The sequence below is a fragment of the Coptis chinensis genome, chromosome 2, assembly GCF_015680905.1.
Source record: "Coptis chinensis isolate HL-2020 chromosome 2, ASM1568090v1, whole genome shotgun sequence".
NCBI classification, from domain to species: domain Eukaryota; kingdom Viridiplantae; phylum Streptophyta; class Magnoliopsida; order Ranunculales; family Ranunculaceae; genus Coptis; species Coptis chinensis.
The window spans coordinates 77,206,137-77,221,041 of record NC_141457.1 but is presented as its reverse complement, the minus strand read 5'-3'; the positions used below and the strand labels follow the sequence as shown (position 1 = coordinate 77,221,041).

General features: G+C 35.6%; 1 protein-coding gene across 1 annotated transcript; it reads left to right on the top strand.

Moving 5' to 3' along the window:
- The first annotated feature begins 825 nt into the window (after nucleotides 1-825).
- Nucleotides 826-3,744, top strand: LOC147517962 (peroxisomal adenine nucleotide carrier 1-like). The gene is made up of 5 exons (XM_086589984.1): nucleotides 826-1,275; nucleotides 1,356-1,587; nucleotides 1,950-2,096; nucleotides 2,933-3,093; nucleotides 3,201-3,744. The coding sequence occupies exons 1-5, from the start codon at nucleotides 1,133-1,135 to the stop codon at nucleotides 3,478-3,480; spliced, it is 963 nt and encodes a 320-aa protein (XP_086446110.1). The 5' UTR covers nucleotides 826-1,132; the 3' UTR covers nucleotides 3,481-3,744.
- The last annotated feature ends 11,161 nt before the right edge of the window (nucleotides 3,745-14,905 follow it).

Below are 14,905 nucleotides of genomic sequence, written 5' to 3'. Positions count from 1 at the left end.
CATGACGGAACAATCGATATAATGTCGATGCACTATGGCTTATAATTAACCGGCTGGCTCCCCTACGACATAGGATGACGATGACATAAGAGTGAGATCAAGCTTCTTGTTTCCCTCTAATAAGTAATTTGGACCCAATTATATGAAATTGAAACAAATATGAGAATAACGAGTGAAATATGAAAATAGAATATTCTATGAGTAGAGGCAAAGTTGGGTTTGAAGAGTGCGGCGTATTGTAGTTTGTTTACTACATGTCAGCAAACCCCAATCCCCCACCCCTACCGATTGGCAGTTATTATGGTATGAGAATAAAGAGAAAAAGGATTATATATTTGAATTCAAGAAAATGATTTCAGCTTAGAGCAAGTCCAATGGGTGGCATATGGAATGATAACACTCCAAAAACAAGAATGTCATTCCAATCGGAATGTTAAAAGGCTCATAAATTTAGTTGGTGTGATAAACTCAACAAAACTTCTAGTCTTATTTAGCAACTGCCATAATAAGTTTTGGGAGACGGACGATACAATTTTTGCCGTCCGTGTGTTAAATTTTGGCAGACGGCAGAAACTGTGCGTCTGTATCCCTTTAGCACCTCCATCTTCAACGACTGCATTGAAACTGATTTTGAATTTTTTAATCTCTCAAATCCAATGTGGCGGTACTATAGCAGCTCTGCGTTGGACTTGCTCTTATGGTTCTGTTATTTTATTTTTTTAACGGGTTTTAATATAATTTTTAGGTCGGTCCAAGTTTGAAGGGCATGTCGAAACCCCACCCTTTGTTTTTTCAATTTAGGTTCGGATTTGGGTTATTTTGTTCGAGTTTCGGTCTAGCGGACATCCCTGTGTTTGGTCAACATTTGGCAAGTTAAAAACGACCAGACTTAAAGAACACTAGTCCAAACTCCAAAGACCAGACATAAAAGAATCCAAAATCCGATCGGTGCCCATATTTAAAAATGTCGCACACAAATCAAATCATTAAACCCAATTAATTCCCAATAACAACGTCACACACTGCCACCTCTCTACTCTACACGTCTCTTCCTTCCTCAAATTTACTCCTTCACATTTCCTCGTTGCTGCCTATAACCTTGTTTCCGCCTCTCAATTTCCAAAACTTTCTGATGGCCATAGATTTCGAGTCATTAACAGAGGCAACATCAGGAGCCGTTGGATCATTACTGAGTACAACTATACTTTACCCACTTGATACTTGTAAAACTAAATATCAAGCTGAAGTCCGATCTCACGGTCAACAAAGATACAAGTATGTCTTCACCCTTCCTCAATTGCTTTGTTGTATTGATTTAAAAGTTTTGATCTTCATAAAGTTAAACTGTCTTTTAGGAAACTATCTGATGTGTTATGGGAGGCAATTTCTAGTCGTCAAGTGCTTTCATTATACCAGGGGCTTGGCACAAAAAATCTGCAGTCGTTCATTTCATCGTTTCTCTACTTTTACGGTTATAGTTACTTTAAACGGATGTATGTAGAGTGGAATGGGAACAAAAATATTGGAACTAAAGCAAACTTGATTATTGCTGCTGCTGCTGGGGCTTGCACTGTCATAGTAACTCATGTAAGTCACTTTTTTAGCATCTGAGATCAACTACACCAAGGAGTTGGGTTTTTGGTGGTGTAACTAAACATATATTTTAGACACTAAAGCAATTGAGTTTATCTCCTTACGGGCAATAAAAACTCATGGGGAGGACGCCAGGACAGTTGCAACCCAGAATTCCGGTTGTAGGCTATCTTGTTTACTTTTGCATTAGCTGGCTTAGGTATTCCTGAGATTCATTCTCTCAACACTTGAAGCCTGTGATTTGTGTTGGAATGGTATCCCTAGAGCTCTACAATATTTTTTATTAGTCTAGATTTCCTTTTTGAGTTTTACGGCCTGTATAGCTCAATGTTCTAATACTTTGTTTTGATGTACAGCCCTTGGATACAGTGTCCTCTAGGATGCAGACAAGTGCTTTTGGGAAGTCCAAAGGGCTTTTGCAATCTTTTAAGGAGAGCACTTGGAGCGAGGCATATGATGGCCTTGGCATCTCTCTTCTGCTGACCTCGAATCCTTCTATTCAGGTACTTGATGTCGTAATAATTTAGATTTCTACATGTGTCAGTGTGACACATGATGGGGGTAAGATGATTTGAGCATAAAGCACAGGATGTGTATCTTCTATCTAGGTGTAGATCAATTCTATCTTAATGTGAGGACATGTTTGATTCTAAGTCTCAACCTCTCCATGAGCCCTTTGTACAAATATCCCGTTTGTATAACTTAGATCAACACCAATCATGGAAGGAGTTACTTCCTTCAATCAGCCAAGAGTAACCAGCTTCCTGTATAGCGCGGTCCGTGCCAAGTATAAAGCTGGGAATGCGACTGAAGATAAGCAAATTTACCTCGGGGTTGCCGGATTCTTTGCAAGTTTTCGTGTTAGGCATTGTTATGGACCCTCTTTGGACTCCTCTAAGGTTCCCTGTATGCTACTTAATAAGTAATTTGCTTAAATAGAAATGGGGACACTTTGAGGAGCAAGCTTGAGATCTTCAGCAGATCGTAGACATTAAAGGTTGGCAGGTTGCATTATCCTTTGGTTTAAGTAGTGAGAAACTTGGATGGTTTGCTCATTCAGTCTTTTATATATGATGGGAGGGTGGTGTTTTTCATAGTCTGACGTCCCATTGTCCTACTCTGCATGCTTACTTATTTTTTACAAATATAACTTACCTACTTATTGAATTCTTCTAAAAATGGTTTTACCTGCTCCCAGAGTCCCATAGACTTTTTTGGTATTTTAACATGTAAAGAAACAAAACAAGTTCTTTAGAAGAAAGTAAACATTAATTTAATTGGTAAAAACTTGTGATGAAAATGACTCGCTCGGTTGATAGTTGGCATTCCATGCTTGTAGTACACAGCTTTTGACCAGCTGAAAAGAAAGTTACTAAGCAGAAAAAAGAGAAGCAAAATAGGGGCAGAGTCATCGCCGGAGGAACTGTCAGCCTTTTCAGCATTTGTGTTGGGTGCAGTCTCAAAGAGTATTGCCACCTGTTTAACATACCCCGCAATCAGGTATGTAGTCAGTTTCTCATCTCACTTGCTGAAGTTTGCCAATCTTAACAAAGGATCTTCAATAAATTCACTTTCCTAGTAAATAAAAGCGTGTGATTGCTGGGCAGGTGTAAAGTTACGATTCAATCTGCCGATCCAGATGATGGAGAGACACAAGAAGCTCCACGAAAGCCTCCCAAAACAATAATGGGTGCAATATATACAATTTGGAGAAGAGAAGGGTTGCTAGGCTTCTATAAAGGTTTGCAGGCTCAGATCCTGAAAACTGTGCTGAGCTCAGCCTTGCTTTTGATGATCAAAGAGAAGATTACTAGAAGTACATGGGTTATGATGCTCGCGATACGCAGGTATATTTTGGTCACAAGGAGCAGATTGAAGAGTTCTTGATGGTAACAAACAGTAATGTACCCTTAACGAAACGGTTCAGTTTTGTTTCAATAACACAAATGCAAGGACGTGCAGTGGAGGCAATGGAATTGAAAGCCATGATGGCGAAGAATTTTAATCCTTTATTTATGTTGTAAATGTTTCTTAAAGTTGGTAATAAGTTCAATAAGTTCCTGTACTTCTTTAACTTGTCCTTGACAATGTCGCTTCATATAAGTTACACTTAATAGGCATAATATACAATGTACTATACTTTTTTTTGCACTTTGGCTACTATAGAATTTTCTAAACACCATACTATCAAATAGTTTTCAGGTTGCGACCATGGCCAATATTATAAAGATAAATATTTTAAAGGGGATTTCACTTTCTGGGGATAGTTGTGGAAATGAGGCAGAGACTGTTGTGAAACACTGTTTATTCTATTCCTTAAGTAGTGATAATAGTTTGTGTCTCAGATTTAGAGGGGTAAGTGTCTTTGGCACTTGTACCTGTGTTGGATGCAATACAAATTTCCGCGTTTCTTTTAGTACTCAAATAACATTTATATTGCAGCCTTCATAATTGTACGGTGGCTGATTGCATTGACATATTCTCATCCATCTTTATTGTTTCTTGTGTTTGCAATTTAAATTTCGTAGATTCATTCTCAAAACCAGTTCCTGGTGGTAGTTCTGATGAACCTCAGTCTGGAGGTTGGCTGAGAATGTTTAAAGTGGCAGCTTACAAGCCATTCTTTGATGTAGACACCTCAGATGTTTTAGACAAGATAGAATCACTCATTACATTTAGAGGAAGCTTCTCTGAAAAGACTGCTAGCAACCCAGACTTGTAAGTTGTCCTGGTCCATTTGTATGTACAATGTTGTTTGAATAGATGTACTTTATCTAATGATAGACCATTATTCTATTAGTAGTTTTCGTGTTGTGGCACCAATGCACCATCTCCTTTTGGTATGTTTTAATTATTTATTGGCGTCTACCCAAGGATATCTTTATAGGGACGACATTCGGATCCAACGGTCCGAAAACCAAAAACAAATTCACATTCTCTCTCTTTCGGACCGTTGGATCCGAGATCCAACGGTATCGGCACACTCATCCCTATGGGGATATCCTCGGGGGTAGCCTAGGGCTTATTTATTTTTCTTGTAAATCAAACATTTGATATCTTTTAAGTACCCATTTGTCCATTTGTGAAACTAGATACCGTAAAGCTTCACTGCCTATCTCCACCTACCATTTTAGTTTTGTACTGAGCTAATTTTAACTGCTTATATGTCTCTTAACCTAGGATTTTCAACTCTTTGGCAGTTTAGCATGTTTTTTGAAATATTAGTAACGTAGTAGGCAATTTGGCACGTTTGTTAGAATATTAGTAAATCTGTGGAAGTGTGGAACTATTGTAGTTGGATGAATAAAATACCTTGAACAATTGCCGTTTTCTATCTCCCTTGGAACGGAGCCCACATTGGGCTTTTATCATGAAAATCTAGAGTGATTGCTATTATTTGGGTCGTTCTAACTAAACGACTTTCTCCCTTTTTCTCTCTGTCAAGGCTACCTCTATATAGCATATAAACTAAAGTTTGTACTTCATTATGTGGCATAATGAGAGTTACAACTAATACGTTTGTGACCGCTGTTAGTGTCTTAAAGATTGTAGTCATCTTATGCTACTGAAACATGGTTATCTTGATTGACATTTTCACGACTTTCGCTAAGAGTTTCTATTCAAAGGAGGAATTGACATTCAGGAGAAGACATAAAAAAATTTAAACATTTATAATGGTATTATAGGAGCTGGCAAGTGATTAATAGTTTTTAGGGTTTATTTACTCTTTAGGAAACCATCACACCATAGTCTTGGGAAATTGATTGGCCTAGCACAGTTTCTAGGTATTTAGTTGGACGACTGTAATTTATTTTTAAGTCAGCAGATTGAGATATATTTACTACGGGAAAAAGAGTATACAAAATCATAGAGTGAATATCCTAGTAAACCATGACAAGGCTCGAGCATTAGCCTTTCCACTCAAAGATGATGTCCCCAGTGCTCCCACCTAAAGATAAAGAGCTTGGTGGACGGTACAAAAGTTTCTAACATAGGGTCTATGCCTATGGATAATGACAACTTAACTAGTAGAAGTAGCAGGCATAACATAATACATGGAATGTAGGTTGGGCAAGGGTATTAGGGAAGACTATGAAGCTTTGAAGTATAGAAAATACTGGAAAAAAGCCTTCTATTAGTTGTAACTTGTAAGAAACCGCTAGATAACATTCATGATTGGAACTAACCTTATTAGGAGAAAGAAGATTATGATTGATTTATGTCCCTATCTATATCCGAGCCTCCAAGGGTGATAGTCACACTCTCATCCACTATCACTTCTTTTAGGAGGTTTGGAGTTATTTTGCCCATCAGTTGGAAGTGGTTTCGGTAGCTTCCCGGTTGGTGAAGGATCTATTGGAATCCTGGGTTCTGAGGGTTCATTCCTTGAAGGGTTCGAAGTTGTGGAGCGTCATTCCTTGTGTGATCATGTATTGCCCATGGATGGAGTGGACCAAGAGACATTTTAACGGTGCATCTATAGAAGAGAACAATGTTTCCATCATAGGCTTGATACTTCTCTGGTCGACGATATGAGAGACATGGAGAGACACACCTTTTAGGAGTTTTGTGTTTTGAATCTTTGTTTTGGTTGTTGGAGTTCACCTACTCTGGGTTGCTGTCGTTTTGGTTTCTTTGTTGTTTTTATTTACTTCTTGTACATGCCTCGCATCCTATGCTTTCTTAATTACTATTAACAATATGTTTCTGTTTTATCTAAAAAGAACTAACAATTATTTTGCAACTTAATTGGTGTAGAACTGTAGATTAAAAGGATGAAACAGAAAATTATCTTTTGTGTTGAAGTGTTGTCTTTCAAGTTTTATTGATTGGAATCAAAGGGTTATCTTTGCAAGACTCTTCCTAGGTTTACGAGTTTATTGTAAAATCTTGCAAGACTCTTCCCAAGTTTACGAAATCATTGTACAATTGAGATGGAAATTTTATATCTATTTCTTTTCATTTTGGCTACAATGACATAAAGAGAGTTTATACTTATTTTTTCCATATGTTCTATGTCGTAGTTGTGAAATCACTGTCGGTCTTCTTATTAATTTTGATAATATATTATCTCTGTTTTGTTTCTTACTAGTTAATGCCCGTGCTTTCGGCACGGATTTTATAAAGAGATATTTTACCGAGTGTGATTTAAAATTTCACATGCATTTATTGTAATAATGGAAAAGAAAATTTGATAAATTAATGTATTCGTGAAGTCTAATGACCGTCTAAACTATCTGTGATAACTGATATTGAAGAGGAGTCTCCACCAAATAAACAGACCAACACATTGAACACAGTTGTTTGCTGCTAAAGTCAGTTAGTGTGCAAAGCTATATGAGAGATATATCATCTATTGAAGGCTGATCCGTAATTGGTAAAAGCCAGTGTTTAAATTAATGAAACCACAAAGTGGGTCACCCAAGAAAAAAAAATATTTGTTTATAGAGAATTATAATTATGAAATACTAATATTGCGTCAACTTGATTTTTTCTTTAGCGCCAACAACCAAGCCATTGTGATATCCATCAGCTCACCAAAGAAAGGAGAAAACTGCGGGAGATATTGTCATAGCAGACCTGTTAAAGTCAGGGGCAACTAATTATATGGGAAAGTGAGGCGGAAACACGTTTCAACATAAGAGAACTCCAATTAGGTCTTAGAACACCTAATCCATATGGTCACTGGTGAGTATAAGGGTCACTTGTAGACTCTCTATGCACGTTTTAAAAGGTATCCATAAGATTGCAGACTTCATTACAACAAACAAGGTGGGATGGCTTTAGTACAACTCTCCATGATTTTGAAGCAAAAAAAAAACCTGAACTGAGTTATCATTTTTTCTGACATAATGTCAAAAAAGTAATAATGTATTACCTTAATCACTTAATGACCCCTAGTTGACATTTTGTGTGTGTACATTTTCATCAATCTTTTTTTTGTATAAAAGTAAGATATCCGTCAAAAAATATTTAAAACTACATATTGGTCTAGGTATGCACACCGTTTGGCTTGCACCCAGAGCCTCATAAATTGTTTACATTGAATGTACATTTGGCAGCAAGATGTTGTGCCTTTCACACACCTAGAATGTAAACGGTGTAAATTAGCAGTATATCCTAAGGTCATAACGAAATTCCAATGCCGAGGCATTGATAATTAATTAAAGTTGGCATTCCCACACTCATCCATCAAAAACCATAAAATACTTAACTGATGAATTGAGCTAAAGAAAAATCTATATCTAGAGAAAAAAAATTAAGGATCGAGTATTAACATACATCAGGTACATTCCTAAGCCACCCATGTGCAAATCTGCTCCAGCATCCTTCCCCAATGCATTTCTGTTGCGTTCTGTTGTAGCATGGTGACTGTACATATGCCGAAATAGGATAGGGTTCTATTGATAAAAAAGTTGTATCACGGATAATTGCAGCTAAACGGAGTTTTACAGAATATGGCCCATATATGTTATGTTAACTGTTTATACGACAAAACGACTCAATTTCGAATCAATTCGACCATAAAACTGAAATTGATATCGAATGATAGTTTTACTTGATAAAAGTCAGCGACAGTATAAGATCAGGCCTCATGGTTATAATTGGAATCCATAAATTGCCTAGAAAGAGAAATTAAGAAATGAGACCTAGATACGTGTTAGATTCATCCTAAAGCAAATAACTCAATAATAAAAGATATTTCAACAGTCACCTTACCTCTGGTCTTGTCTGGGTGGTCTTTTATTAACTGGTTTTAAAACTCCATCTAATGCCTTCATTTTTGAGTTCTCCACCTGTTAGGAAGCTCAAAGCTTAATGCTACTCTACATTATCAGCCCTGCCCGAACTCAAAAAAAGGAAGCTTGTATTAGTAGCCAAAAGGTAGCAAGTTACATAGTGTTAATCTATACTAAGTTCCAAGGACTTTTAAGAGAAAGCTTTGTTAGTTTTAACTCTTTTATAATATTAAAAAATCTAGAATAAGTGAGTCCACCTGTAGGAATCCGGGCTTACCTTCCCACCAATGTGCAGTTCCTTTAGCGATGGATGTTCCTTTAGCTTTGGCTTTGCATACATCCATTCTCGATCTAACCTTCTAGTTCACCTTGTTTGCTTTGAATGCCTTTTTTCCGCTTGGCAGAATTAGACTCAACACAATAAAATTCCATTCCAATTCATTTGGCCTCACCAAGTCCCTTCGATAAGGGCGCATTAATCGAAGTTACATAGCTATTGTCTACACCAAGTCCCTCAAGAAAAGAAACCTGTTCGACTTCCGAGTAATACACCCCCAAAGATGCTACCCCCCGGATTATCTTTAAAGTATTCATCATTTGACATATGTTATGAAGTTAAAATTTACTCTAAACTTGTGAATACTTTTCTTGTTTGGATTTTTCTCATAACTAAATCCCAAGGCATCTAAGAATAATGAGAATGGTATATACATTACAACATAATATGAGGTCCTTTAAGTATCGGGATTATTTGATACGTAATCTCTCGTATCCTCAATTTTATGCCCAAGCCTTTTCAAGTAAGGAGTACATGATCTAAGCTAGTTCAGTCTTTGCCCCTTGTGATCATTAGTAGTAGAAGATGCATAATGCTCAAATATAAGGCCATTTTTAGTATGAGTAAATTTATAATTCCATTTAGAGTAAACAAACCAAAAACAACCTATCAAAAACTTATTATTTCAAATATAATAGAGAGTTCATGATAGGGTGGGTAGTAAAACTTTGAGCAATTTGAATAAATCACATCATATAGTCCTACACGAAAATGAGGTGGTGGTGGGGGGGGGGGGGGGTGCTTATCGACAATTCTTCCAAAAAGAAAGAGAAGGAAAACATTAAAGCAACCTACAGGAAAATGGCAAAAGGAATAATGTTAAGATTCAACTATAAAGCCATATCTCAATCCACAAACTCATACTTGTAGAAGGCTATGGACTTTTTGAACTAAATGCAGAATCTTAATTGAAACACTGTGATCCCCTTAAATTGGCATAAATGCGTTTATACCCATGTTAAGAAGCTGCTCCCCAAGATTATAGACTGTAAATCAGTTGCACAATAAGAAAATAAACAGGTAGTATTGAAGTTAGGAAATCATTAGGCTAAACTCGCAAATACCAAATCTCAACGCCATCATATTGTTACTAAAGGTAGAATATCATCACACTTCTATAAAGAAAAAACAATTGGAATTCTTTGGCCAAAACGCATCGTTCACACAACCATTACATAAACTTTGGGAGAAAAAAATAAGAACTAAGATATAAACAATTGATTGGAAATTGAAAATAAAAAGGACCTCAATTGATGAAACCTTTTAGAGAAATTAGAAATTGACTTGCAAAATCGACCATTGTATCATGCGCCATTTTAACGTGGAGAAGTAAGATCGCTTTTTTTCTTCGTTGAGAACTTTGAGCACTGAAAGGCTTTTGTGAGCTTTGGAGAATGAAAGTTTTTTTTATTCATTTTCACAATTAAAACTCAAATTAATTTCTAATCCTATTTGGTTGCATTGTAACCCTTGATTTATCCACTGTTAGATCAAATCTCAACCGTTGCCTATAAAATAATAATCCCCACACAGGCCAAACCTTTTAAATCCCCTCCGTGTTTGGGCACTCACAAAGTTAGTGGCTTCTTAGGATTAGTAAGCAAGCACATGCACTCCTTTAGATAGTTTTAATTTTTATTTGAATAGATTACATTCGAGTCATTTTAATTGACATTCTAATCGACCAAATTCATCCATATAATATAAAATTCAAGCAAGATAATAGCAAGTGAAAAAGCGAAGCCGACTCACCGACAATCCCAAATTGGAAGGAGATAAATTTTTACTTCAAGAGATGAAAACAATTTGGGAAAGATCTGTAACGTGCTTTTGAACCTAATTCACTGGAAATGACAAAAAACAAATATTAGTGAGGAACTGCATATTTTTTCGTATGAATAATCAATGATTATCTGATGTATATTTAGTATTAGGTAACAATTCAAACTCAATGAGCTTATGCGAACTTTCGGAATGAAAATGATAAAAATTGCATAAAAAAGGAAAAAAACAGAAACTTAAACTGGGGAAGCCCCAAGTTGAAAATAATTGATTAAATTGGGTGAGCAAGTTCAGAATAACTCGGTGAAGATGACAGTTGTATTGCCTACTGTGTGTACTTGAAAGGAGTTCCATTTCACAAAATAAATTGAGAAAAATAGAAAAACGAAATAGGAAGAAATTGAGTTATGAGAGAAATCCAAAAAAAACGGAATGAGGAGAATAACCCTTGAGAATTTAGTGGACGTCTCTTTTCCAGAGTCAACGTTTCGTCAAAATCAGAATTACTTTGACTATGAAGCTCGAGAGTATTGTGACGAAATTACAATTAGAGTGTCTGTTCGGTTTCAATAATTTAGACACAAATAACTCCTAATCTCATTCAGCGCATTGGGTGTTGGAAGCATACCAACACCGTTATGGGTGCTACATGTTCCTTTTATAAGTTTGGGTCTTTTTCTTTTAAACATGAATTCAAGGAAGAAGAAGTGAATTAGTAGGGATGATGCATACTTTAACCTCAGTTAACATTTGTCCAGAAATATACATACTTTGATAAAAAAAAAATTATATGATTACCTCGACTGCAGTCACCTTGTTTGCTCGAACTTGCTCCGGCATACTTGTCTGAGAAGCTTTCACATTCCTTCTAAAAAAAATGTAGGAGGGGCTTACAAATAAGTTAAAAGAGAAATCAAACCCGAAATAAATGTGTCTTTAACAGGGGGGGGGGGGGGGGGTGTTATCACCACACACACAATAACATAAGCACATTGAACAGCTTAAGTTGCCGCAAGCTGTCAATGCTTGAAATAATTGAGAATCCAAATTCGTAAATTTTACTTTCATTTCTTTATTTTTCAAAAACAAAAGACCAAGACATCAATCGACCTTCCTTCCTGACAATCAAGTAAGTGACATAGTAGGAACGAACTTGTGTAACAATTATGATAAACGGATTTCACTATCCAAATTTTTTTTAGTAATATAATTGCAAAATCAGAGGAAAAATATTGGAGGGTTCACATTCCTTTGTTAGAACTTAGAAGATAACAACCAATATCCCTTTCGACAATCAACTGATAATTGATCAATTGAGCGAGATATCAACTGATCTTCCATAACGACAATCAAGTAAGCAAAATAGCAGGGACTAACTTAAGTAAAGAACCAAAACGTCGGAGGTTTTCACAACCAAGCACATCCGAGTTTAAAAATAAATAACTGAAAGAGATACTTGACGTACCAAATAGGACTAATGGAAAGAAACCAAAATATGGAGAAGAAGAGGAGCCGCAGTGGGCGTCTAATATTTGATTGAGCTATAGGCATTTGGTAATTGGCTGTAATAGAAATGAATCACCAAGCAAGGTACATAATTTTCTGAGCTAAAGGAGAACCGATCAGGAGACAACCATTGTGCATGTAAAGAGTTTGAAGTGTAAGGTTTACTTTTTAACTGTTAATATAATGTGAGGGGGAGAGGCAGAACGATTGGGTTTGCCGTTTATTTCACATTTCAGAATTTAATTAATTAATTGTCAGGCTAATTTCACTCACATTGTGGCACATTGATATTTTGTTGAAGAAGGTAAACACGTATAGAGATAAAAAGTAACTTGGAGAAATTCCATAAAGAAGCATCATTGATGATGTAATTTAAAATTCCACAAAAATTTACTATTTATTGTGATGGAAAAAAAAACTCATATTGCTTCAAAGAGGCAACATCATATAACTCATATTTTTTTTTTATCAAACTTCCATGCAAACCTATGAAAGCTAAATGAACTTCTAGTGCTAAAAAAGAATAAAGAAGGATTTATGTAAATGCTCGTACTCTTAAAACCTAAATCACATATATGTATACACGAACAACTTGCTTAACATCCACATTTAATCTAGCTTAAACGAAATAAGACAACATGAATATATGTGGCCCACGTGCACTTACAAAATTTTGAATACTAAACCCACTTCTTTGAGTGGTAACAGAGTTATGTATATAGTGTCATCAAAACTAAATAACTTGTCTGACTTAAGAATTTTAAGAGAACCGTTCTCGTAGTTGAGGGCCTTTTAGATGAGGTAAGTTTGGTTCTGAATCATTTGCTTATCATGACACCAATAAAGCCTATGCTTTTGAGGGCACCTCTGTGTAGAGTTCCTTGAAATAAGTAACGATAGTCATTTGGCCCCCTCTCGTCATGCCATAAGCCAACATGTCACTAAATTGAAAATATTAAAGTAAGAAAAAAATAATGTTCTGCATGTGTTTTGGGAGAAGACATACTACTCAACAAAGAAGTAACTAAAAGGTTAGTGACAAAGGAATATTCTCTGGTATGAGATGTAGAAACTCTGTGAACGGGTTATGGTGTTAAGCTTCAATCATTCAAAGGACATCAAAAGATTAATGACGTCAATCATTCAACTCAAATTTACATTCTGTAGGTCTATTCTCCAAAGCTTCTAATCCAACTTCTTATAGTCATCAAGAATGTTCCTTAAAAATAAATTAAATAACTCAAAATCTCATTGAAAATTCAATACAAAAAGCAAGAAAAAACAATATTAGCAACAATACCCCTGTCTTGCAATAAGGATTTAAACTTTCCTGAAAACCAAAGACATGCTAGCATGAGCTTCTCAAAAATATTATGTACAATGTACCCTCGATGTCCCATTTCTTTCAAGCGTCCATAACCCTGGAAACTTATAGATCCTAATTATTAACTCCAAAATCCCTGAAGGCCGGAGCTATAATCCTAATAAAAGAAAATTAACTCGTTAAACTACTAACAAAAAAAAGGTTTCTTAAAGGAGGTTTGGGAACACTATAGAAAGCATTGATGTGCTTCTGAACTTGCATCTGGGCACCTGCACAGATTTGTCATAGAAGATGGATCTAATTACTTTAGTAATGCAACAAGTTTAAATTAGGCAGTGTCCGTTGCTTCATGTTCAAGATAATTCCTCATATGGTTAGCTACCATATGTTTCACTATCAAATGATCGACGAAAATGGCTAAAAAGTGAACAGTGTGACAGTCCTTATAATTACAAACACCATTCATACCCTTTAAGATGATATAGTGGGAACTAAAACACCCATTGAGTTGTTTGGGGAATGAGAGAGAATCCCAACCACTGGTAGGATGACATCTCAGCGACAACCTATAAAGAAACTATAGTAGTATGTTGTACCTGTTTTTACATGAAACTCCTTCTTCTGCTATATTTTGTGTGCAAACTTCCTCTGTTCAATGCTATATTATTGTTATCACAAAGAATTTAATTAAAAGAATGTTCAATGCTAGACTTCGGCACGGATTTCATAGAGTGGCATTCCAGATAGATTGATTCAAGTACATATGTATTAATGTAATGGAAATGGAGATTTGAGAAGTAGGTAACTTGAAAAGTATAATGCGTTAATAAATAACAACTTATTTAGTAATGAGCAGTTTTATTTTAAAAATTGTGTCACTAATTTACTGAAAGCATTTGGGAAATAGGTGAATATAACGTATAACATTTTTAGTAAGGAAAACACGGGTAATTGGATAACATAATTTTTTTTTAAAATGTCTTGAAAAGTAGTTCGTTGTTGGCAAACTATTCATCAAGTTGAAGTTGATGTAATAAGGTTATTTGGTTAAACAACTTAATAGAGAAATGTATAATTGAGGATTGAGATGAACTAAGGTTACGGTTGTGAAATGGTAGAAGTACTATGAAATCCATAAAGCACTTTGAAATGAGGCAAATTGCAGAACTTATATCAACTATCAAGTAGGTCAGTGCCTCTGATTATTTCTCTAAATACAGAAGCTCTATGTTTTGTAAATTTGCCATCAAAGCACTTCTAGAAGCTTGGATGTGATGGAGATACCAAGAACATTATTGTTGGCTTATTATAATTTATTTGTATACACAAATCTCTTGGAATTTGAATACACTAAGTTTTGTAATGTTAATCTGATCTGCTGCTATCATACTAAAATCTAAACCTTTCAACTCCATTAAGTATAATATATTTAGCATCTCGACCATTACAAAAAGATAAAGTTAGTCTTTCAATTGTTTTTCCTTAATAAGAACTCCACGCCCAATTCTATTCATAATCATTTAACTTCTGCATTCAACTTCCGAGTTTCTTTAAGCAATCTGACCCAATTGCATGAAATATTGGGTGCCTCGATATGCTTCAATTGTATATATACGAACCCAG

Excerpts from the sequence above, each read along its gene's own strand:
- LOC147517962 (XM_086589984.1), top strand. The coding sequence starts at position 1,133 with ATGGCCATAGATTTCGAGTCATTAACAGAGGCAACATCAGGAGCCGTT. Across the intron at positions 2,097-2,932 it reads CCTCGAATCCTTCTATTCAG|TACACAGCTTTTGACCAGCT; the intron begins GTACTTGATGTC and ends CCATGCTTGTAG. Across the intron at positions 3,094-3,200 it reads TTAACATACCCCGCAATCAG|GTGTAAAGTTACGATTCAAT; the intron begins GTATGTAGTCAG and ends ATTGCTGGGCAG.